At 41.4% G+C, this 25,817-nt stretch overlaps 1 protein-coding gene across 1 annotated transcript; it reads right to left on the bottom strand.

The window, feature by feature from the left end:
* Positions 1 to 1,566: 1,566 nt before the first annotated feature.
* Positions 1,567 to 21,931, bottom strand: tmem184a (transmembrane protein 184a). Its single transcript, XM_065006469.1, is given in 10 exon segments — positions 1,567 to 3,784; positions 6,219 to 6,263; positions 6,266 to 6,424; positions 6,560 to 6,729; positions 6,945 to 7,036; positions 8,030 to 8,105; positions 8,397 to 8,487; positions 11,237 to 11,402; positions 14,504 to 14,731; positions 21,470 to 21,931. Coding segments are annotated over 9 exon segments (1,266 nt in total). The 5' UTR covers positions 21,470 to 21,931; the 3' UTR covers positions 1,567 to 3,545.
* Between the last annotated feature and the right edge of the window lie 3,886 nt (positions 21,932 to 25,817).

Here is a 25,817-nt window from a genome sequence, read left to right as displayed (position 1 = left end):
GAGGGAAAGATGAACGGAGCAAAGTACAGAGAGATCCTTGATGAAAACCTGCTCCCGAGCGCTCAGGACCTCAGACTGTGGCAAAGGTTTGCCTTCCATCAGGGCAACAACCCTAAGCACAAGGCCAAGACAATGCAAGAATGGCTTCGGGACAAGTCTCCGAATGTCCTTGAGTGGCCCAGACTTGAACCCGATCTAACATCTCTGGAGAGACCTGAAAATAGCTGTGCAGCGACGCTCCCCATCCAACCTGACAGAGCTTGAGAGGATCTGTAGAGAAGAATGTGAGAAACACCCCAAATACAGGTGTGCCAAGCTTGTTGCATAATACCCAAGAAGACCCAAGGCTGTAATCGCTTCAAAAGTTGCTTCAATAAAGTACTGAAAAGGGTTTGAATACTTATGTAAATTTGATATTTTGTTCATGTTTTTGTATAAAAACCCCCAGCTGTTTTTGCTTTGTCATGATGGTCTATTGTGTGTAGATTGATGAGAGAAAAAAACGATTTAATCCATTTAAAAATAAAGCTGTAATGTAACAAAATGTGGAAAAGTCAAGGGTCTGAATACTTTCCAAATGCACTGTATAAATGCAACATGTAAAATGTTAGTCCCATGTTCCATGAGTTGAAATAAATCATCTTCCAAATGCACAAAAAGCTTAATTCTCTCAAATTTGGTGCACAAATTTGTTTACATCCCTGTTAGTGAGCATTTATCCTTTGCCAAGGTAATCTATCGACCTGACAGGTGTGGATAATATCAAGAAGCTGATTAAACATCATGATCATTACAAAGGTGCACCTTGTGCTAGGGACAACAAAAGGCCACTTTAAAATGTGCAGTTTTGCACACAACACAATGCCACATATGTCTCAAGTTGTGAAGGAGCGTGCAATTGGCATGCTGACTGCAGGAATATCTACCAGAGAATTGAATGGAATGTTCATGTCTTTACCATGAACTGCCTCCAGTGTCGTTTTAGAGAATTTAGCAGTGCGCCCAACTCTCCTCACAACCACAGCCTAGGACCGTCACACCCGGAGGTGCGGGTGCTGAGGACTATATCTGTCTGTAATAAAGCCCTTCGGTGGGGGAAAAACTAATTTTGATTGGCTGGGCCTGGCTCCCCATGGCTGCACCCCTGCCCAGTCATGTGAAATTCATGGATTAGGGCCTAATATATTTATTTCAATTGATTGATTACCTTATATGAACTGTAACTCAGTAAAATCTTTGAAATTGTTACATGTTGTTTATATTTTTGTTCAGTATACATTGTGCATATGTAAAACTATAGAAAAAAATAGATATATGCACATCCAACTTATCAGGTGCAGGACAGAAGAACATACCAAAGACAAAAGGAATGTGTGCAACTCTGGTATGCTCCCATGGTGATTTAATCAGATGCACAATAAAGACAAAGTTTCAGTCAGATTTGGATCTTCGTCAGATTGACCTGAGTGGCAGACATTCCCTTTTTTCTTGCATATATAAACTACACATTGACACATCCAGGCCAAAACTGGAGGTTTAAAAAAAATACTTTCGTAGTCGCAAGAGTCCCGGAACATCTCTTTAATCGTTTATTTTTACCTGAGTGCAAAAATGTGACAACCAAATAAACCAGAATTCAGTAATAGACACTATAGTTACACTACATCTCAGTGATCACTTTATATCCAACTCTACATCTGTTTCTGCTTTCCCAGTAAGGCAGCAATAATTGGCACATGAGGGTATGGAAAAAGTGATTACATTGCACATAATTTCCATAACTTAAACACAGTTCAAAATTATAGGGTAGATGGTGTCCCTCTATCACAATTTGCCACAAACAGAAACAAAATATATATATTTTCTAATGACATGAAACCAACTTAAATATCATGAAATATCAAACTGATCTGCAGAAATCACTGAAAACACATTGTTAATACTACATAGCTTATTTACAATATAGCAATTTATCAAACTTTGTCATTAAGGTAAACATAACAGCAAACATGTCTTAAAAATTAAACATTGAGACCAAAGTACACTGCATAATTTAACATTTAAACCAATCAAACAATTGCTGTACAAATGTTATCTTCAGTGAATTGAAAGGAACAATAATACGAACCTCAGAAACTATAAAGGTTCTACTCAAACTATTTACAATACTGCAAATGTTTTTTTAGGGTTAACATTGTAGAGCTCTGCTGAATTATACACTGAAATCCATGCTGAGAAAATTAATGAGAATACCACAACCCTCCAAGTTAGTGGGAGTCGGCCTTATCCTCCAATTTGTCTGTGGCATGTTAGATACAAAGGATTTCAAAGCGCCAAAGTCTAGAGTTTGAAGTTCCTGCTCCAAAGTCAGTTGTGTCTTTGAAAAAATCATTCAGTTCGTCAGGAGACCCAACAGAGGACTGCTGAGCAAATACTTCAAACACGCAAATGCAAGAGATGGTCCTTGAAGTGTCAGAGCCAGCCATGACGGGCACGATTCCTGGGTTCCCTCCTGAAGTCGTACATTAATCAGCTCCTATTTGAAACTCCCATGAATCAGAGAGACTGGAGTACATACTTCAGCGGCCAGAGTAGAGCTCAGTCACTGCTACGATAGAGACCGAACCAGGATCAGGGAAAAGACCAAAATAAAATTGCATCACTACCTGCCATGTCACCTGAAACCCCACCTCTTTAAGGAATACCTAGGATAGGATAAAGTAATCCTTCTCCCCCCCCCCACTTAAAAGACTTAGATGCACTATTGTAAAGTGGCTATTCCACTGGATGTCATAAGGTGAAAGCACCAATTTGTAAGTCGCTCTGGATAAGAGCGTCTGCTAAATGACTTAAATGTAATGTATGTAAATGAAACGGCTCAGCAGACAGGCTATTTTCCCATAGTATCATGACTAGCAAGGCAGAAACAAAAGGCATCTCATAAGGTTATTCAAATCTTCATTCGGTCCCCTTCTTGATCTTTCCTGCAATAATTATTCATTAAATTAACTGTCCAGTGATAATCTCACTTTTAAAAGTTCATACCGGTACTCTCTTAATTCGTACCCAAATAATATTGTGTCGAAAGCATCAACTGGAGAAAAACACTTCAAAAATCTTACCTCAAACTTCTATTTCAAACAGACCGTTTAAAACATGCTTGCTATTTCATAGATGATGTCATCCTCCTCAGCTGGCCAATCAGCTATCTACTCACATTCATATTTTTACCTCGCCATTCTATTGTTGGGGTACGCCGACACCATTCCAACACAGAAAAACTGCATACATAAACATTTTTGGAAGGAAAACTTTCACAAATTTTGTAATGAATTATATATAGATCATATTTCATAGAAACACTGGACAGTTACTTTAAAACCAGGACTAAAGTAAAGATTTCATCTTAAGAAATGAAATGAAAGAAGATGAAAATGAACCACACAGACGGATGCCAGGTCTGACAGTGGGATATGTGGTGCCAGTATTGTCCTGGGTGTGGTGAGGAAACAAAGACATGGATACTCGTGGTGGTGGGCGACTCCTTAGAATTCGTCATCAGAGATAATCAGCAGGACTTTGTCAGATTTCTTGGAGCTCTTGCTGCTGCCGCCTGTGCCTGCCTTGCCGTTGTTCTGGCTGGGCTGTACCACCTCCTGGGTGGACTGCTGGGTGTACTGCTGGTAGGCTGGGGAGAAGTTGTGGATGGCATCCTGGACCATGTCCCCAGGGTTCATCGTCTCCTTCAGACCACTGGAGATGCTCTGCATGGGGGCGATGTTGTCTAGAAGTACATAAGACACATTTTGACATGGTCATTTAACTTGTTTATAGGACATAACTTTGATCTGAATATCAAACCATAGAAAATACAATATACAACATGAGAAATACAAGAGTAGTTACGCTTATGAAAACTAAATTCATCCATTTTTGAAGACAAGGTGCTGACAGAGACTCATTAGGAAAAACTCCCTAGTCCAGAATCACAGTTGATATGAATCTCACTCATGCAAACTCATTGGTTTTAAGACTGCTCAGTCCTTGTGCCCAGTGGATGAGAGCATAGAGAGAGATGACAAGGGGGCTGCAGCAATTTAGTGGGAGTGAGGAAGATGCTTTCTCTCTCCGTCTACCTTCCTGACTGAGCCCCTCCAGCTGTGGGCCAGGCTGATACTTGACCCTATAATACCAGGGTGTCTCATCCAACGTCCCGGGGAGCAGTCCGGTGCAGACAGAACCAACGCAGCCTTCTGTTTCAGGGTCAGCGACAGTGCAGTCTAGGCCAGGTCTCTGGAGGGAAGGCGGCACGGCGGAGGGTTCCGCTGTGCTTCAGGGTCAGAGTAGTGGTTAGCCATGCTCTCCTGAGCTTCTCCTCACAGCTGGCCTGTGTTGCAACTAGGGCTGGCCTCAGTCAGGGTTGGAGGAGGACAGCCTGGAGGTATATAAGCCTCCCAAATCTCCACAGGCATTGAAAACACCACACATGAATGACCTTCTGACACTTCGCAGCCCAGGGAGGGTTGGATGGGGCTGTGACTACAACTCTCAGCAGCAATATCAAAAGGCTAGACTAGTCTTAATGGGAATCTTTCTGGTTCAGGTAATATTTATGCAGTCCAGTCACATACTATAGCACTGAATTATGACCTTTGAATTGGTGCTTTGGTAGAAAATAACAACTCAGTGGGGCATATAAGAAATGTAGCCCCAACACCATGCGTCCCTTTGAGAGGGAAAATTAACTTTCAAAACCATACTTTTGGAAACTCCTCAGAGAATAGTCTGGCTTCAGCTGCATTTCATTTACAAGTTTAGACCACAATAAAAATGTAATTTGCTGCTTAACTTTCTGCGGCTACATTACCATTAGTTTTAAATGAATAGCAACTATAGCAAATGAATAATACATTTTGTACGGGAGCACGAAGAAGGCCGAGCATGGGATAAATCTCTATTCATTTTGTCACAAGTTTCTTTTGATCACTTGGCAACATGAAGAGAACACTTTTACCGGTCAAATGTAATGGACATGGAAACATTTCACACTTAATCAGCATTCAGCGATTCCGTTTCTTTCTGCACGTCTGTCTCCTATAGCCCAAGGCCTCAGCAGGACTGCTGTTGCAGGAGGTAACAAGCGGAGATGATTGATATCTCCGCAGAAGGCTTTTCCCTTGGTCTCCATTTGTCTTCTGCTCATGTGAAAGGTATTGACGTCAGAGCGGTACTGCTAGTTCCTGCGATTAAGCGTATAGTGGCTATGAAATGCTCTTTCTATAGTGTGCTGTGCTAGCAACCTTCCTGTGAGCCATGAGTAATGATGAACACCCTGAAGACCATTCCTCTGCTGACCTCTGGCCTGCCTGGTTCACACTGTTCACTCTTGTCATGTCTCTCTGACCCGTTTCCCATTCCCTGTTTACAGCCAGGGAATGGGACAGAAAACTGCATTGTCACCTACAGGTAACTTCCAAAATTAAGGAAACACTTGAGTAAATGGGGGATACAAAGTATATTGAAAGCAGTTGCTTCCACACAGGTGTGGTTCCTGAGATAATTAATAAATTAACATCCCATTATTTTGTCTACCATGGCTCGGTGACTTTGAAAAAGGGGTCTCAGAGGAGCATAAGGGCGGGTTCCCGCTCAGCCCAGTCAAAACTGTTCGCTGCTCTGGCCCCCCAATGGTGGAACAAACTCCCTCACGACGCCAGGACAGCGGAGTCAATCACCACCTTCCGGAGACACCTGAAACCCCACCTCTTTAAGGAATACCTAGGATAGGATAAAGTAATCCCTCTCACCCCCCCTCCCCCTGAAAAGATTTAGATGCACTACTGTTCCACTGGAGGTCATAAGGTGAATGCACCAATTTGTAAGTCGCTCTGGATAAGAGCGTCTGCTAAATGACTTAAATGTAAATGTAAATGTTTAAAGTGTGTGTGTGGGGTCACCAGATCGCAACCCAATTGAACACTTAAGGGGAATTCTGCAGCAGACATATGGTGAGCCATATGTTTGGAACATTGAATTGCAAAGAAATCACTGTATCGAATCGCAATACATACAGAATCGTGAGAATTGCAATACATATCGTATCGGCACCCAAGTATGGTGGTAATATCGTGTCTGGCAATTCCCAGCCCTCCTAATGACCATTTCATCAGCTCCAACAGATACCTCCCCTATCTATGGACGTGTAGAAGTACAGTTACCGTGTGTCCCTGGTAGATCGTTCTTCTTCTCCTGGTACACGTGCAGGTGAAGGCGTAGCGCAGGGCGATAGCAGCGAAGAACATCTCGATGCAGGTGATGAAGTTCTGCCAGCCTGCTGCCACAGTGCCTGCCCCCACCTCCTGGCCGTCGATAAACAGGGCGTTAGGGATGACCCCACAGCGCTCCAGGATGGCCAGCAACATACCTAAACGACAAAAAGACAACACCTTCACCTGCTACTCCAGTCTAATGTATCAATTACAATGTATTGTGTAGACTTTTCCAACCCCATCAGGGTTTGAATCTGTTGATATTAAGTCAAGGTAAGGGACCAACGTACCCTGCCAGAAGGACAGGAAGATGACAGATTTGATGGTGAGGAATTTGAGCACGGGTTCATAAGGCCTCAGCAGGTCACTGGTAGCGAAGAAGAAGAGGAAGAGAGCGTACAGGGCCAGGCTGACAGAGATGTTGTAGATGATGGTGATGTAGAGGTATCCTCCGTTCACACTGCAGATGGGAACAGGATCAATACAGACGTTAGTAGGGATCTATGTACATTCAGTTTCTGAATTTCCATCCAAATGGAATACTCATATTGTAAATATCAATGTCTAATAGATTCATGTGAAATCTAAAAAGCTGAAAAATCCACAATGAGTAGTGCGAGCATGCGAAGGGAAGTTGAATGGGTGAAATGGAATGGAATGAAAGGTTGTGCTCACTTAAAGTCTCCGTCATGATATTTGCCAAAGGCCTGCAGGAGGATGGTGATGACGGCCATGATGGGTTTGACGACACAGAACTGAAGAGTGGCCTGCATGACATCAATACAGGATGGGACATGCATTGAACACAGAAACAAAACCAGGAACAATGCAGGTGACAACTACTTCATGCTGGTTATTGGATTTGAAAGGTAGCCAACTGTACGTCTTCAAACACTGAGTAATCTATGAAATGAATGAACATTTTGTGGAAATTGTGTGTCTATCAATTTGCAATGTATGATATAACATGTTAAAAATCTCAAACATATGCATGTATTGACATTATGCCAAAACAATGTACTGTCTGAAGTAATGTTACTTCAGACACTAAGTACACTAAGGGGCATGTGATTGAGTTTCAAGGGTCAGTAGTTTTCCTTACTGGAGCTACCTGCAGACCTTTAAATGGGAAATGATATAGCAACTTTAGGACAGGCTGGTGCTTTTGGATTAGAGGTCCTCCTCTTGAAACCCGGAGTAATCTCTAAATGCAGTTATTGATCCCATTCCCTCCAACTTGTCATCTCACAGAGCCAGAGCAGATATAGTTCTATCCCTTTCAACTCTGCTACCGGAGGGAAGAGAACAGCAAGGTTGTGCTTTGAAACCACCAACGTAGGAGTCCAGCCAGAACATGCCAAGTGTTAATCAGCTCCATTTTCTGGACATCTATTCACTGTTCTGAGGACATACCTTTCAGATCCAATTGCCATCAGGGTAAGACTCAGAGCACAGACTGCATCCCCAAGACACTATGGGGACAGTCTCAAGCTGACAGCTCATGTTATTTCTCTGTGCTTATTACAGAGCTGCTTTTACCTGTTCTCAGATTGCTTTCATTTTCCTTTTTAACCAGTCAACCTTATCCTCTTAAAAGTGGACAGCCAATTATAATGGCTGTCATTTCGCAATAGAGGAGCGATCTTGCTTTTGAAAAAAAAGTTCAATGAGGTGACATTAAAATAACAAATCACAATTTCCTATTTCCATATTTTCAGAGTGCTTTCATCACCCAAGCAGGGAGGGAGATGGAAACTCACCTGTTTACAGAATCTTAAAAAGCCAATAGAGTAGCTTATTCCACCTAAGCAGCAGGTACCATACATACAGCTCGACCTGGGAATGATAGAAAATGTGTGGTCACAAATGTATCCTTTGAATGTGTACCAGATTTAAAGACATCATTCTAGTGTCCAAAATACAAGACAGCATTATCCTTGAAGTCAGACTACCTTAAAACAAGATCAAGAAGTTACATTCAAGGAAATGACAGACTGACCCTGGGTGACTGCAAGACTTGCAATACAAACTGAAAATCCCCAACATTCTGGGTGGGTTTTATGAAAGCTACTTGCATAGCGTGTAGTATGAGACCATGGTATGGGGGATGGGACTGGGAGGACTCACTCAATGGACTTCCCTCGGATCTCGGACATGATGGCACTCTCTCCCCCGAGGTACTCAAAGGACAGGCTCAGGAAGTTGTAAATCACAAATGCTGTCATGGAGAGAAGGGACAAAGTCACTCACATACATTCCTGTACATTATGATGGAATGTTGTTTACAACACTGATTTGAGGTTTTGCAAGTGGGGGTCATTTTCAAAAACAACAATTCAACGTCACGGGTCAGTCCGTTTAAAAATGGAATCCGTAGTAGGGGAAACAGCACCACTGGCCGCACCACCACCACGGTTATTGTTTTTGTTGCTGAGCTGAGGAGCGCCGTGCAGCCTGGTAAAACATTTTTGCAGTAGATATTGTGCTCTTCCGCGCGTTCAATGATGTTGTAATATCACAAACAGATGTGGCTGTTTCACCATTCACTCTTTACACAGGTGGGAATTAGCCTACATGGATAGGGCTACATGGATAGGGCTACATGGATAGGGCTACATGGATAGGGCTACATGGATAGGGCTACATTTCTTTCAGGAGAAATATGAAATGCATAACCATGGTAGCAATTAAAGGGAACAGTTTAGAGATAAAGGGGAAATTATTACACCAAAAGGTGAGGACACAACAGTTCACCTGACAACACTGAATCCAAAACATAGCACTGTTGATTTTATGTGCATTTTACATTTACTGTACTTTTCACCGCATCTGTTGATTCCGAAATCAGAAAATACTCTTGATACATTCAGTAACATGATGAGAATATTCACTGGAAAATGTGGGGTAGGAGCAACATAAGAAAAAAAATGACAAGGGTTTGAGTGAGAGGTGGCTACTCTCCAAAGTGTGCACAAGTCATTTCAACGCATTTTATGACTAAAGAAGAGTCTTCCACTGTTAAAGGTGCTTTTCGCTCTCCTAGCTGTTCCTTTGAGGAATTAGAATTAGAGCAAAGCATACTTTTAGTTATTTTGTTTGGAACACAACCCTGCCATCACTCAATTACTGTTGTCATTTACGCAATTCAAAAATAGACCATTACAAATCACAATCTGGGTCAGGTGGGCATCATTTGAAAGCCTGTTCTTTTGCCAACATGACTAGCTAAATTATAAAATACCATCTTACAGTGTTAGGCTTCACAATGCAATTTACAGGAAAACGGATCATCATTTTGTTGCACATAGAAAGGAATCATGACTGCATTCAGGTGCGTGTGCCACAGGCGAGTTTTCGTCACAATAGACAAACATAGGCTCATTCTGTTCACAATAACCCTGGGTGTGTCATCATGTCAACATGTACATTAAACATGGTGATCATAAACGTCGACACTGTATGTGACATGAGTTTTATGATATGGAAATGTGAAGTCGCACATTTGGACTCATGGGTGTTTGGCCTGCTTGTATGACATCAAAGCAGTGTTTATTATAATCCTCAACTTCCCATCTTTCAAAATACATAGTTCTCTTAATTTACTGCACTTCCCTCACTCAGACAACAAAACATTTGCTAAAGGCAACCAATTAGGGGAGGGATGGGAGTGACACCGCCTGGGTGCTCAAGTTCAGCACGGATGTCGGAACTCATACAGCACTGAAGTGCATGTATAGCATGTTACTGCACAGCCAATGCCTTCCAATTTAGCCGTTTATTGGTGCCCAAATCTGCCATTTCAACCCGTATACATATGGGTACGAGTGTAAAGGGCTACCGATTCCAGCTAATCTCAGTAAATATTCATGTTTTGTCTATATAAATCATTCCTCATAAACATGGATTTTAAAGATAATTTGTCAAATTTGTTCTGTGCTGCAGGTAATATTGTGGGCCAGATTGTGATGATAGCACTGTAGAGATCTTACATCCTAATTTAGAAGCTGTGGAAACTGAAATTATATTTTGGTGAGGAGGGTTTCACTTTACAATAATCATATTTTTTTACCAATCAATGTTTTCTCCCCACCACTAAGAGGCTTGGGATGGTTCTCTGTCCTTCAAATCCTTCCTAAGTTGACATTTCAGGAGGGTTTAAAAAAAGCAAATGCAAGTTACACTCTCAGTATCAGGGCACATAGTTTCACACAGTGCTTTAGCCCTGGCCATGCTGACTCAATGCAATGCAACAGTTACCCTGCTTTCAGATGCTGTCTCAAACACTAAATTCATCTGGTCAATAATGTATGTGAAATACTAATAGTTTTGTCCATATATCAAATGACACTTAAACAATTCTGCATATGATTCACCTCTGCCATTGTTAAAGTACTACAGTCTTTTCTTATTGCTTCGGTAAATAATGACTATTAAAGAAAGGCTTTTCAGAGGAAAATTTATGAGACATTAATAATTAAATGTGAAGAATAGCTATGAGGAAGATGAACATTTCCTTTATGTTTGAATTTTTTTAAAAACAACTCTTAACTAGTTAAGTTTGGATTAGAATGATCTCAACTAAAGTACATCCCTTTTCCACCTTTTGCAAAAAATAGAATACAAAAACCACTAAGCCTAAGAGGAAAAAAGACAGGTCTGAAAGTCTACACGCCCTGGAAACAGAACACCACGAACAATAGGACCTCTCTGCCCATAGGGAAGAACTGACAGGTGAGGAAAAACAGGTTGGGCCAGTCCGTTTTAGCTTCAAACCTTCTAGCCATAAAATGTTTTTTCAGAACTTATAATAGGTCTAAATGTCATTACTGGCCAGACAGAACCCGCCCGGTGTCTGACTACTGCCGACTGTACAGGTGCTTATAGAGTAAACCGCTGTCAGGGCGCTGGCTGAGATATGAGGCAACAGCGAAAGGGAGGAGAAGGGTGGGGTGGTTGGTTTACCGTACCTTCATAACAGTCTCGGACGGAGTCAAAGTAGACATAGTACTGGTCGTTGCTGATGAAGAGCAGGCTGAGCCAGGAGTCGAACGCATAGATTGGCACGATGAAAAGAATGCGAATGATGTAGCGCTGCTCGTTAGGGACTGTGTAGGACCTCAGATGTGTGTAGATCTGGAAAAGGAACAGAAACAAAACAAAAATAGTTAGTAAAATAAACAAGATTACTTACTAGGCAAAAATGCATTGAGGTATTCAAATCCCAGTTTCAGCCCATAGACCAACCATTATGAATAATTGAGCTAAACCTGACGAGCAGTTTTAGGGGGCCAGTGCTTCAAAGAGATGGGTTCTTATGAATAAACGGCACTTCCTTGGAACCCTCTCAAGGCACGGTTTGGCGATCACACAGGGCCCAACAGGCTTTAGAAGGACAGCATTACAGCATTGACTCAAATATATATATATATATAAAAAAGGACAGTGTCTGTAGGTTTGGGGTCGAGAGGTAAGAAAAAGATAGAAGGGTAAAAATGAAAACCCAGAAATGATAACACTGCATAATTGGGGTAACAAGGTGAGCGGGATGAATTTCTGCTGATCAAGACAAAAGCTTGACTGAAAAGTGAACGTCTGTGTTATAGGATCAACTCTCCTAGAGATGTGTTGGACAGACTTTTTATTTTACACCTGGGAGAGAGAACAGAAAGAAGTAGAGGGGTGTGCACTGCTTCAAAACTTGTGTCTCAGACGGTTGAATTTGATTGAACTCTTCAATTTCACTGAATCATTTAAAAACATAATGCAGTATGTGAATGCTAAATGGGTGTAGCATGATTCCCTATTCTAGGAACCAACATTTTTCAGAATTGGAGTCAAGGCCATGGGGTGAAGGAAAGTTCAGAGCATCCATTACATAATTCAGTTTGTGTAGCACATAATCAACTACATATTTTCAGGGGCAAATGCCAAAGGAAACTAAAACCAGCAATGGTCAGAGTTGAGTATTGCAGTTTGATCCATTTCAAGTGGTGCACCCTGGCATTTCTTGACTTCAGGTCCACTCACACAGACTCATGCAACATGATTAAATGGCCATTAGAGGTGGCACATTAGAGGCTGGCCAATGCCAGGGCGTGATGCATGTGGCTCTCCTGAGAAGTGAAGCCAGGCTGCAGACTGATGTCCTCCATTTCCCCTGAATGGCTGGTGGAAAGACTGCGGTCCTCCAGGCTCCATAATGCTGAGCTGACAGGCAGAGACAGACAGACAAAGAGCTCTGCCCTGGGTAATGACTCTGCTCTAGCCTGACTCAGACTCAATACCCTTCTTCTTAGTTGAGCAGTAGCCCAAGTCCATCCCCAGCTAATTTTAGTTGGTCTGTGAAAGGGCGTATAACTCTACCTCATAACACTCCCCAGCCCGCCCCTGGCACTGACAGCTGTGACACACCAAATGTCCATGTTGGAATGAGAAAGTGTGTAGAGTGTCTCGCGTTTATACCAAGCAGTGTCCGTGAGAAAGTGAGAGGGGCGCGCACTGAGCCCGACAGCTCTATACAGAACACCCAGACAGAATGAGAAGACCACACATCACACTGACTATAGTGTGATAATATGACCCTCCTCTCTCCCTGACAAGCTGCCCCGGGAAGTGGGAGGTCTGAACAGTGTAGTGTGTCAGAGAACATCAGTAACACTCCATATCACTGTAACACCTGGTGCTTTGGACCACAGTGAGCAGACTGGGATATCTAAGATCAGCATCGACCAGCATACAGTGTTAGTATGCAGATTGGGAGAGGAGGAGAACTCTCCAGAGACAGTCTTATGGAGGAAAATCTGATGATACACCAGAATACTAAATAAAACAATCCTGTTGGGAAGGCTGTTTTTAATCTCCCTCCATGCTTGCCTCATGCAACCCTGCAACTATCTCACGGGCCACATATGTTCATATCTGGCCTGCTTCGATGGGGAGTGGATGGGAAAACAAACTACTCCAAAACTAAACAGATGGAGACTCCATGGAATGCCAAATTGACACATTTTTTTGCGTGTTGTGAAAAAAACAAATCTAATTAAAAATTGTATAACTCCTTTTATGAACAATTTCAATTTTATAAAGACATGTTAAATCTAGTAAAAAAAAAGGGTATCCTCGCTATACCAGAGGTATGCCTAATTCTGCTTGATGTATTTTCAGTAATAAAGTATGAGCTGATGATAATGTGAAATGTATCAGAAATGTTGCAACCAGCGTATAGAAAAGGTCAGCACATGAACCCTGGGGACAATAACACCATCATATTCCTATCTAGAAATATCGTGAACATCTAAATCTCCAACCAGAGCCAACACAGTGGGACTCCCTGGGGGCTTCCTGTCTATACAGCCGCTAAAGGTTGGATGGACCCATTCTCAGCAGCACTCAGGTTTATCTGTTCATCAGCACAATATGAGAAGAGACGCCTCGCTCCCCAATGCTGAGCAGCATAAAACACACGGGGCCTCTGCTGATTGCCCCTCGCAAAACGTGATCCTCTCCTTTTATTGCGAAGCTGGAAATGTGACCTCGACAACACCTGCACATCTCTGCTGATAATGCATGCCATTCAAAATGTCCACCCTCTCTGGAGTTGATGAAACCCCAGTCTGATGATAAGGATCACCATTGTCTCTACTGAATTACAGCAAGAGACTGAGTAAATAGCAATAACTGAAGAAAAAACACCCTTCAGTAAGCCTATAATGAATGTGAATATAATCATGGTTAGGCCTTATTATACTTGGTTAAAGTTATATAACTGCCCTGCCCAGCCATTTGATCGATGACGGCTCTGTTTGCATTGTGTCGTTATCAGTGGTAGTCACGGTTATCGGAAGTGCCCGCAAACAGCAACACTAATGGATCACCTAGTAACAATTAAGAAACAATGACACACTATGTACAAACCGTCACTTTACAAATAGGAGCCAATTAACTTTCACACTCAGTCTTGCCTCTCAATGATGGAGAAAGAAGGTCTGGTCAACACCAGATACTGGATCAAATGTAGAAGTGAAAAACAAAATGTATTGTCTGGCTGGAGCCTTTGCCCTCTCGTAAAGGTGTAGACAACCCACAACACCTCCCTAGCTCCCATTACATATTTGCATTTGTTTGCCTAGAAGCTGAGTGATACTGACAATGCCTGAGCCATGCTTTTTGTTTTTGTTCACTAGATTCACATCAAAACAAGTACAGAGGCAGACAACTGATAAAATGTAACCTACCTGGTGGCAAGTGAGGAGCAGTGCTGACCAGACAAAGATCCCCGACAGAGCTTGAGCAGCAGTCGTATTCAAGAAGATATCGTGTGCCACAATAGTCCCATTCCCTGTTTGAATTATTGTCATGTTGGATATGTCTGACTTGTTAAGAACTGGAGATGCGAAACGTATCAGAGACTCATTTTGGGGGACCTCCGAGTCCATCGCCATCTCCTTTGCTGAGCTGTTCATCTGAAACAATAAAAAGTGTTGTTTGGGTAAATGAGGAAGCTTTAGGCCAGGGATGGTCAACTAGTGGGCCAATTTTTTTCTTGAGTGGATAGTCAGGGGCAGAACATAATGACAAATCATTTCTAGACTTCAAATTGACCGCAAGAAGCCCAAACAGATACAATATTTGACTAAAACATAAATAATTTCAAACCTTGCTAACATTTGAAAATGATCACATACAGTTGAAGTCGGAAGTTTACATACACTTAGGTTGGAGTCATTAAAACACGTTTTTCAACCACTCCACAAATTTCTTGTTAACAAAAAATAGTTTTGGCAAGTTGGTTAGGACATCTACTTTGTGCATGACACAAGTAATTTTTACAACAAATGTTTACAGACAGATTATTTCACTTATAATTCAGAGTATGACAATTCCAGTGGGTCAAGTTTACATACACTAAGTTGACTGTGCCTTTAAACAGCTTGGAAAATTCCAGAAAATGATGTCATGGCTTTAGAAGCTTCTGACAGGCTAATTTACATCATTTGGAGGTGTACCTATGGATTGCAGGTCAATTGGAGGTGTACCTGTGGATGTATTTCAAGACCTACCTTCAAACCCGGTGCCTCTTTGCATGACATCATGGGAAAATCAAAAGAAATCAGCCAAGAACTCAGAAAAAACAATCGAAGACCTCCACAAGTCTGGTTCATCCTTGATAGCATTTTCCAAACGCCTGAAAGAACCACGTTCATCCGTACAAGCAATAGTACACAAATATAAACACCATTGGACCACGCAGGAAGGAGAAGCATTCTGTCTCCTAGAGATGAACATACTTTGATGTGAAAAGTACAAATCAAGCCCAGAACAACTGCAATGGACCTTGTGAAGATTCTGGAGGAAACAGGTACAAAAGTATCTATATCCACAGTAAAACGAGTCCTATATCTACATAACCTGAAAGGCCGCTCAGCAAGGAAGAAGCCACTGCTCCAAAACCACCATAAAAAAATCCAGACTACGGTTTGCAACTACACATGGGGACAAAGATAGTACTTTTTGGAGAATTGTCCTCTGGTCTGATGAAACAAAGATAGATCTGTTTGGCCATAATGACCAGTGTTATGTTTTGGAGGAAAAAAGGGGAGGCTTGCAAGAACACCATCCCAACCGTGAAGCACGGGGGTGGCGGCATCATGTTGTGGGGCGCTTTGCTGCAGGAGGGACTGGTGCACTTCACAAAATAGATGGCATCATGAGGAAGGGGAAATTATGTGGATATATTGAAGCAACATCTCAAGACATCAGTCAGGAAGTTAAAGCTTGGTCACAAATGAGTCTTTCAAATGGACAATGACCCGAAGCATACTTCCAAAGTTGTGGCAAAATGGCTTAAGGACAACAAAATCAAGGTATTGGAGTGGCCAAATACAAAGCCCTGACCTCAATCCTATGGAACATTTGTGGGCAAAACTGAAAAAGCGTGTGCGAGCAAGGATGCCTACAAACCTGACTCAGTTACACCAGGTCTGTCAGGAGGAATGGGCCAAAATTCACCCAACTTACTGTGGGAAGCTTATGGAAGGCTACCCAAAACATTTGACCCAAGTTAAACAATTTAAAGGCAATGCTACCAAATACTAACTGAGTGTATGTAAACTTCTGACCCACTAGGAATGTGATGAAAGAAATAAAAGCTTAAATAAAATAAAATCATTCTCTCTACTATGATTCTGACATTTCACATTCTTAAAATAAAGTGGTGATCCTAACTGACCTACGACAGGAAATTTTCACTTGGATTAATTGTCAGGAATTGTGAAAAACAATTTAAATGTATTTGGCTAAGGTGTATGTAAACTTCCGACTACAACTATACATCACTTGGATCTGATTTGCGGGGTGTTTTTACAGTCTTATGTCCCAAAAAATAAATAACATATATATAACTAACTAAATATATACACACACAAAAGTATTCAGACCCTCTCCTTTTTCCACATTTTGTTACGTTATAGCCGTATTCTAAAATTGATTAAATTAAATAAATCTACACACAAAACCCCATAAGGACAAAGCAAAAACTTTTTTTTTTAATGTTTGCAAATGTAGTATGAGTATTCAGTATTCTTTCCTATGAGACTAGAAATTGAACTCAAGTGCATCCCGATTCCATTGATCATCCATGAAATGTTTCTACAACTTGATTGGAGTCCACCTGTGGTAAATTCAATTGATTGGACATGATTTGGAAAAAAGGCACACCTGTCTATATAAGGTCCCACAGTTGACAGTGCATGTCAGAGCAATAACCAAGCCATGAGGTCGAAAGAATGTTCCGTAGAGTGCCGATACAGGATTGTGTTGAAGCACAGATCTAGGGAAGCGTACCAAAATATTTCTGCAGCATTGAAGGTCCCTAAGAACACAGTGGCCATCATTCTTAAATTGAAGAAGAGCTGGCCGCCGGCCAAACTGAGCAATCAGGGGAGAAAGGCCTTGGTCAGGGAGGTGACCAAGAACCAAATGGTCACTCTGACAGAGCTCCAGAGTTCCTCTGTGGAGATGGGAGAACCTTCCAGAAGGACAACCATCTCTGCAGCACTCCACCAATCAGGCCTTTATGGTAGAGTAAACAGACAGAAGCCACTCCTCAGTAAAAGGTACATGACAGCCCGCTTGGAGTTTGCCAAAAGGCACCAAAAGACTCTCAGACCACGACAAACAAGATTCTCTGGTTTGATGAAACCAAGACTGAACTCTTTGGCCTGAATGCCAAGCATCAAGTCTGGAGGAAACCTGGCACCAGGATCGAGGGAAAGATGAACAGAGCAAATTACAATGAGACACTTGATGAAAATCTGCTCCAGAGCGCTCAGGACCTCAGACTGGGGTGAAGGTTTACATTCCTACAGGACAACAACCCTAAGTACACAGCCAAGACAACGCAGGAGTGGCTTCGGGACAAGTCTCCGAATATCCTTGAGTGGCCCAGCCAGAGCCCAGACTTGAACCCAATCTAACATCTCTGGAGAGACCTTAAAATAGCTGTGCAGTGACATCCCCATCCAACCTGATGGAGCTTGAGAGGATCTGCAGAGAAGAATGGGAGAAACTCCCCAAATACAGGTGTGCTAAGCTTGTAGTGTCATACCCAAGAAGACTTGCTGTAATTGCTGCCAAAACTGCTTAAACAAAGCACTGAGAAAACAGTCTGAATACTTATGTAAATGTGATTTATAATGCTTTGTCATTATGGGGTATTGTGTGTAGATTGATGAAAAAAAAAAAAAAAAACACAAATTCATTTTAGAATAAGGCTGTAACAAATTTTTGTTGGAAAAGGTCAAGGTGTCTGAATACTTCCCGAATGTACTGTATGCCAGTGTCTGTATATATATACACAGAGGCCTGATTCACTCAACCTCCTCAGAACAGTTGATGTTGAGATGTGTCTGTTACTTGAACTCTGGGAAGCATTTATTTGGGCTGCAATTTCTGAGGCTGGTAACTCTAACGAACTTATCCTCTGCAGCAGATGTAGCTCGGTCTTCCTTTCCTGTGGCGGTCCTCATGAGAGCCAGTTTCATCATATCGCTTTATGGTTTTTGTGACAGCACTTGAAGAACTGTTTTGAGATTTTCCAGATTGAATGAACTTCATGGCTTGTCGTTTCTCTTTGCTTATTTGAGCTGTTCTTGCCATAATATGGACTTGGTCTTTTACCAAATAGGGCCATCTTCTGTATACCACCCCTACCTTGTCACAACGCAACTGATTGGCTCAAACGCATTAAGAAGGAAAGAAATTCCACAAATGAACTTAACAAGGCACACCTGTTAATTGAAATGCATTCCAAGTGGGCCTCCCGGGTGGCGTAGTGGTTAAGGGTGTGCCACCAGAGACTCTGGGTTCGCGCCCAGGCTCTGTCGCAACCGGCCGTGACCGGGAGGTCCGTGGGGTGACGCACAATTGGCCTAGCGTTGTCCGGGTTAGGGAGGGTTTGGCCGGTAGGGATATCTTTGTCTCATCGCGCACCAGCGACTCCTGTGGCGGGCCGGTCGCAGTGCACGCTAACCATGGTCGCCAGGTGCACGGTGTTTCCTCCGACACATTGGTGCGGCTGGCTTCCGGGTTGGATCCGCGCTGTGTTAAGAAGCAGTGCGGCTTGGTTGGGTTGTGTTTCGGAGGACGCATGACTTTCGACCTTCGTCTCTCCCGAGCCCGTACTGGAGTTGTAGCGATGAGACAAGATAGTAGCTACTACAACAATTGGATACCACGAAATTGGGAGAAAAAGGGGGTAAAATTTAAATAAAAAAAATTGAATTTTTAAAAAATGTAAAGAAAAATAAATGCATTCCAAGTGACTACCTAATGAAGCTGGTTGAAACAATGCCAAGAGTTTGCAAAGCTGTCATCAAGGCAAAGAATGCTACTTTGAAGAATCTGAAACATATTTTGATTTGTTAAACACTTTTTTGGTTACTATATGATTCCATATGTGTTATTTCATAGTTTTAATGTTGTCACTATTATTCTACAATGTAAAAAATTCAATAAAAACCTTGAATGAGTAACAAAAAATATAAATGCAACATGTAAAGTGTTGGCCCCATGTTTCATGAGCTGAAATAAACAATCCCAAAAAATTTTCAATACACACAAAAAGGTTATTTCTCTAAAATTGTGTGCACATTTGTTTACATCCATATTAGTGAGCATTTCTCCTTTGCCAAAATAATTCATCCACCTGACAGGTGTGGCATATCAAGAAGCTGATTAAACAGCAAGATCATTACATAGGTGCATCTTGTGCTGGGGACAATAAATAGCCACAAAATGTAGTTGTCACACAAAACAATGCCAGATGTCTCAAGTTGAGGGAGCGTGTAGTTGGCCAGCTGACTGCAGAAATGTCCACTAGTGCTGTTGCCAGACAATGTAATGTTCATTTCTCTACCATAAGCCAACTCCAACATTGTCTTTGAGAATTTGGCCTCAAAAACGCAGAACACGTGTAACAATGCCAGCCCAGGACCTCCGTATCCTGCTTCTTCACCTGTGGATTTGTCAGGACAGCTGGTGAAATTGTGGGTTTACATAACTGAAGAATTTCTGCACCAACTGTCAGAAACCGTCTCAGGGAAGATCACCTGCATGCTCGTCGTCCTCACCAGGGTCTTGACCTGACTGCAGTTGGCAAATGCTCACCTTTGATGGCCACTGGCATGCCGGAGAAGTGTGCTTTTCACTGAGGAATCCCGGTTTCTGTACAGGGCATATGGCAAACGGCGTGTATGGCGTTGTGTGGGCGAGTGGTTTGCTGGTGTCAATGTTGTGAACAGAGTGCCCCATGGTGGCGGTGGGGTTTTGGTACGGACAATAAACACAATTGCATTTTAATTGATGGCAATTTGAATGCAAAGAGATACCGTGACAAGATCCTCAGGCCCATTGCTGTGCCATTCATCCACCGCCATCACCTCATGTTTCAGCATGATAATTCACAGCCCCATGTCGCAAAGATCTACACAACTCCTGGAAGCTGAAAATGTCCCCAGTTCTTCTATGGCCTGCATACTCACCAGACATGTCACCCATTGAGCATGTTTGGATGCTCTGAATGGATGTGCACGACAGCGTGTTCCAGTTCCTGCCAATATCCAGCAATTTCGCACAGCCATTGAAGAGGAGTGGGACAACATTCCACAGGCGACAATCAACTCTATGCAAAGGAGATGTGTCACACTGCATGGTTTTCTGATCCATTCCCCTCCCATTTTTTAAAGGTATCTGTGACCAATAGATTAGGGTCTAATGAATTTATTTCAACTGACTGATTTCCTTATATAAACTGAAATTGCTACATGTTGCATTTATATTTTTGTTCAGTGTAAACAGATAGAAATCGTGCGGGGCCAAATAAATAATTTGGCCAGCAGGTCGCAAGTTGTGGAAAAAGTATGTGAGAATCATACTTGAGTCAAAGTAAATATACCTAAATAGAAAATGACTCAAGTAAAAGTCACCCAGTAAAATACTACTTGAGTAAAAGTATAAATCATTTCAAATTCCTTCTATTAAGGAAACCAGAAGGTACCCCCCCCCAAAAAAAAACACGATTTAAATTGCACTTTAAAGTATTGTTACACCACTGTCTAGGCTACATACATATTGGAAAACATTTTAAATTTCCTAAACATTTGCATGACTGAATCAGGGCTGCTGGTTTATGAAAAAGCGTAGGTTCTATGAGCTGCGAACTTCTTAATAACAAAACAAAAACTATAAGATCACAACTACAGTATAAAATACCATAAAACACTTGTCGATCAGATCCAAGTGATTTTAATTTGGGAACTCTGTTCCAAAATGTTCCCACGCATAATAGAGAGATATATTTGATCGTATACAAATCTGGACAAGGGTTGAAATGATTATGTTTTAGTCTACAAATGATGTGTAATTATGTTCCGGTGTTCTGGCAGAGGGGAGATTTTCGGCACAACACCCGCCCATGACCACCCGCTCAAGAAAAAATCGTCCCGCGGCTGAATCTACAGTAGTTGATGATCCCTGTGATAGGCCTATGTGAATTATTTAAAAGAAAAACATCCACGGCCTTAATAATCTGTCTGGGAAACCTGTTGCATGGGCAAGTCATAGCCTACACACTTTTTATCCAAACAAATATTTGTAATTACTTAGTTAAATGTAGGCTACATAGGTAAAATACTGAGGTTTACCTTAGCGGTCTGTAGACTCGATGGCCTTGACCTACCGTTACTGGTATATCCACATTGAGCGAAATAGACTTCAAATGGAACGGAGGGGTGAAAATCGTGCCGTTTCTCAAAAATACATTTGGACTGGAATAATTAATAGAAATAAAGACGAGTTAGCTGATGTTATCGAATACCATTACCAGTGAGCTTGCTATGAGAAATGGCTTCCTTTCAAAAGGTAAGAACGAAGGACTCAATACTTCCTTGTTGTGAAGACAGGTGTAATACGAGTTCGAAGTCCACAGAGGCGGTGACTCAGTCAGTGTAGGTTATTCTAATAAAGGAGGATATGGGCCTATGTTTTAATTAATGTTCTAATAAAAGCGACACAGATAATATCCAATATATCCTCTTTGTCCCTTCTTAATAAACTGAAACATCAGTGATTTATTCATGGCGCTGTTTCAAAACGTTTCGTCGCAACAGAAACCGTTTTAAGCCAAAGGAAAAGGTTTTGCAACGAAAACGAGTTTCAATTGGACAAATTCAGATAGGTCCCTCCCAGTTTCGTTCCGTTCGCTCTGTTTGCTTCCGTTTGGTTCTTAAACGGTAAACGGTTTCCGTTGCCAGACTAATGAATACACCCCAGGTATACATTCAGGTGGAACATGGACGTAGAAGCGGTCATCGTCATGTGACATAACCATAGGCCTAGTGGCATATACACCCTTTGCATGTACATCTAGTCGTGTGTGTATCTAATAAGTGAGAACTATGTGGTTACACGTGGTCTGTGGTTTTGAGGCCAGTTGGACATACCAAATTCTCTGGGATTTTTTTTTATTTCAGCTCATGAAACAACACTTTACATTGAAAACATATATAAACGCAACATGTGTTGGGTACCATGTTTAAGGGGCTGAAAAAAGACATCCCAGAAATGCTCCATACCAACAAAAAGCGTATTTCTCTTCAATTTTAGGCACAACCCTGTTATTGAGCATTTCTCCATTGCCAAAGTGTGACAAATCAAGAAGCTGATTAAACAATATGATCATTACAGAGGTGCACCTTGTGCTGGGGACAATAAAAGGCCACTTTAAAATGTGCACTCAACACAATGCAACAGATGTCTCAAGTTCAGGGAGTGTGCAATTGGCATGTTGACAGCAGGAATGTCCACCAGAGATGTTGCCAGAGAATTTAATGTTAATTTCTCTACTATAAGCTGCCTACAACGTCATTTTAGAGAATTTGGCAGTATGTCCAGCCGGGCTCACAACCGCAGACTACGTGTAACCACACCAGCCCAGGACCTTCACATTCGGCTTCTTCACCTGCATGATCGTCTGAGGGGTGAGGGAGTTGCTGAGGACTATTTCTGTCTGTAATAAAGCCTTTTGTGGGGAAAAACTCTTTTTTTTATTGGCTTATTTTGCCAATAATTGGGCAAAAGATCAGAATTGGGGACATCAGTGTAAATGAGCCTCCCGCGTGGCACAGGGGTCGAAGGCACCACATCTCAGTGCAAAAGGCAACACTACAGTCTCTGGTTTGAATCCAGGTTGTATCACATCCAGCCGTGATTGGGAGTCCCATAGGGTGGTGCACAATTGGCCCAGCGTAGCCCGGGTTTGGCTGTCATTGTGGGAAAAAAATATTCTTAACTAGCTTGCCTAGTTAAATAAAGATTAAATTTAAAAAATCTTTTTTTTTTTTTGTGTCTTTGGAAAGTATTCAGACCCCTTGACTTTTTCCACATTTTGTTAGGTTACAGCCCTATTCTAAAATGGATTACATTTTTTTTAAATCCTCAGCAATCTACACAATACCCCATAACGACAAATCAAAAACAGTTTAGAAATTTTAGCAAATGTATTAAAAATAAATAGAAATGCCTTATTTACATACAGTTGAAGTCGGAAGTTTACATACACCTTAGCCAAATACCTTTAAACTCAGTTTTTCACAAGTCCTGACATTTAATCCTAGTAACAATTCCCTGTTTTAGGTCAGTTAGGATTACCACGTAATTTTAAGAATGTGAAATATCAGAATAATAGTAGAGAGAATGATTAATTTCAGATTTTATTTCATTTATCACATTCCCAGTGGGTCAGAAGTTCACATACACTCAATTAGTATTTGGTAGCATTGCATTTAGTCTTTGGCCCTCGCTACATATTCGTCGCCAGACCCACTGGCTCCAGGTCATCTACAAGTCCATGCTAGGTAAAGCTCCGCCTTATCTCAGTTCACTGGTCACAATGGCAACACCCACCCGTAGCACGCGCTCTAGCAGGTGTATCTCACTGATCATCCCTAAAGCCAAACCCTCATTTGGCCGCCTTTCGTTCCAGTTCTCTGCTGCCTGTGACTGGAACGAATTGCAAAAATCGCTGAAGTTGGAGACTTTTATCTCCCTCACCAACTTCAAACATCTGCTATCTGAGCAGCTAACCGATCGCTGCCACTGTACATAGTCTATCGGTAAATAGCCCACCCATTTTTACCTACCTCATCCCCATACTGTTTTTATTTATTTACTTTTCTTCTCTTTGCACACCAATATCTCTACCTGTACATGACAATCTGATCATTAACACCAGTGTTAATCTGCAAAATTGTAATTATTCACCTACCTCCTCATGCCTTTTGCACACAATGTATATAGACTCCCTTTTTTTCTACTGTTATTGACTTGTTAATTGTTTACTCCATGTGTAACTCTGTGTTGTCTGTTCACACTGCTTATCTTGGCCAGGTCGCAGTTGCAAATGAGAACTTGTTCTCAACTAGCCTAACTGGTTAAATAAAGGTGAATTTTTTTTTTTAATTGTTTAACTTGGTTCAAAGGTTTCGGGTAGCCTTCCCGAAACGGGACTGGTGTTTGCGGGTACTATTTAATGAAACGTGCCAGTTGAAGACTTGTGAGGTGTCTGTTTCTCAAACTAGACACTCTAATGTACTTGTCCACTTGTTCTAAAGGTGAGTTTTATTGCGTGTTTGATAAGAACAACAGTTTTCAGCTGTACTAACATAGTTGCAAAAAGGTTTTCTAATGATCAATTAGCCTATTAAAATGATAAACTTGGATTAGCTAACACAACGTGCCATTGGAACACAGGTGTGATGGTTGCTGATAATGGGCCTCTGTACACCATAAAATAATCTGACGTTTCCAGCTACAATAGTAATTTACAACATTAACAATGTCTATAACGTATTTCTGATCAATGTTATGTTATTTTAATGGACACATTATTATTTTTTTAAAACAAGGACATTTCTAAGTGACCCCAAACTTTTATATCATAGCAATCAATCAAATGCTATTTTGCATGTGAATTTCACGGGAATGAGATGCATTTGCTCCTTTATTTATATTTGTGTTAGTTGTGCACTAACAGTATTCAGAGTGTGGCTTTAAAATCGAGATGGTTGTCTCAAACAGAATCAGTTTGTGACCATTGGCTCCCACTCAATCCCCCAAATTCTATAGGCATTTATAACGCATAAACTTCCCATTTATATGGCATTTATTACCACATCATGCTTAGAAGTAACAACAGACAACAAAATACATTTTTAAAGGATGGAAAAACATTGAGGAAAAAAATGTGTTAAGTGTATGAAGCCTTTTCTTAAATTGTCTTTCCAGGTAGGCTATTCTGTTGCTTGTTCCCTGTACCAGTAGTTACCAGACTTGACAACTTTTTATTACATCTTTCATGGCCTTTATTGCTTCTATGGAACTGTCCTTCAGTGCCAACCCCAGTAGAACAGGCCTGTTGCCTGCCTCTTGTGACACAAATGTTGCCAAGTTTTTGGCACAGACGTGTGTCAAAGCCTGCAGGGAGAAATAAAACAAGACCGTGTGTGAGGAACAATGTAGCCAGCCACATACATACTCATAGTAGTAAATTACGGTAATATAATGCTACTAATATTAAGAAAAAATCCAGTGGTGTCTAGCTGCTTACCTCTTCTTTTCCCAGCAATACTTTAGTGGTGAACATGGAAGTGCTGATATCACCGGATCTGGAGTCAGGTGTGACTGATACTAAAGTGCCAATTTTTCCATACTGTGTGAGAACTATAAATATGTAGTTACTGAATTCTGTGCAAACAACCTGTGTGGATATTCCATTGATTGATTTCTCGGTCTGCTTTGATCTGATGAGAGGCTGAGTTGACATGGTTTTCATTCTGTCCTGAAACAACAAAAAAGACATGTAAGCAACACATTGAGAAAAGTAAACATTACGCCACATGATTATTCTATTGCAAAATAAACATAATTTTCAAAGAGTATTCTCAAGCATATATCGCTCGCATGAAGTCAAAATACAGCATAATAAAAGCGCAA

This window comes from Oncorhynchus nerka, linkage group LG21 (genome assembly GCF_034236695.1).
Source record: "Oncorhynchus nerka isolate Pitt River linkage group LG21, Oner_Uvic_2.0, whole genome shotgun sequence".
Taxonomy (NCBI): domain Eukaryota; kingdom Metazoa; phylum Chordata; class Actinopteri; order Salmoniformes; family Salmonidae; genus Oncorhynchus; species Oncorhynchus nerka.
Note: the sequence above shows the minus strand (reverse complement) of the source record. Positions and strands in the feature narration are given on the sequence as shown.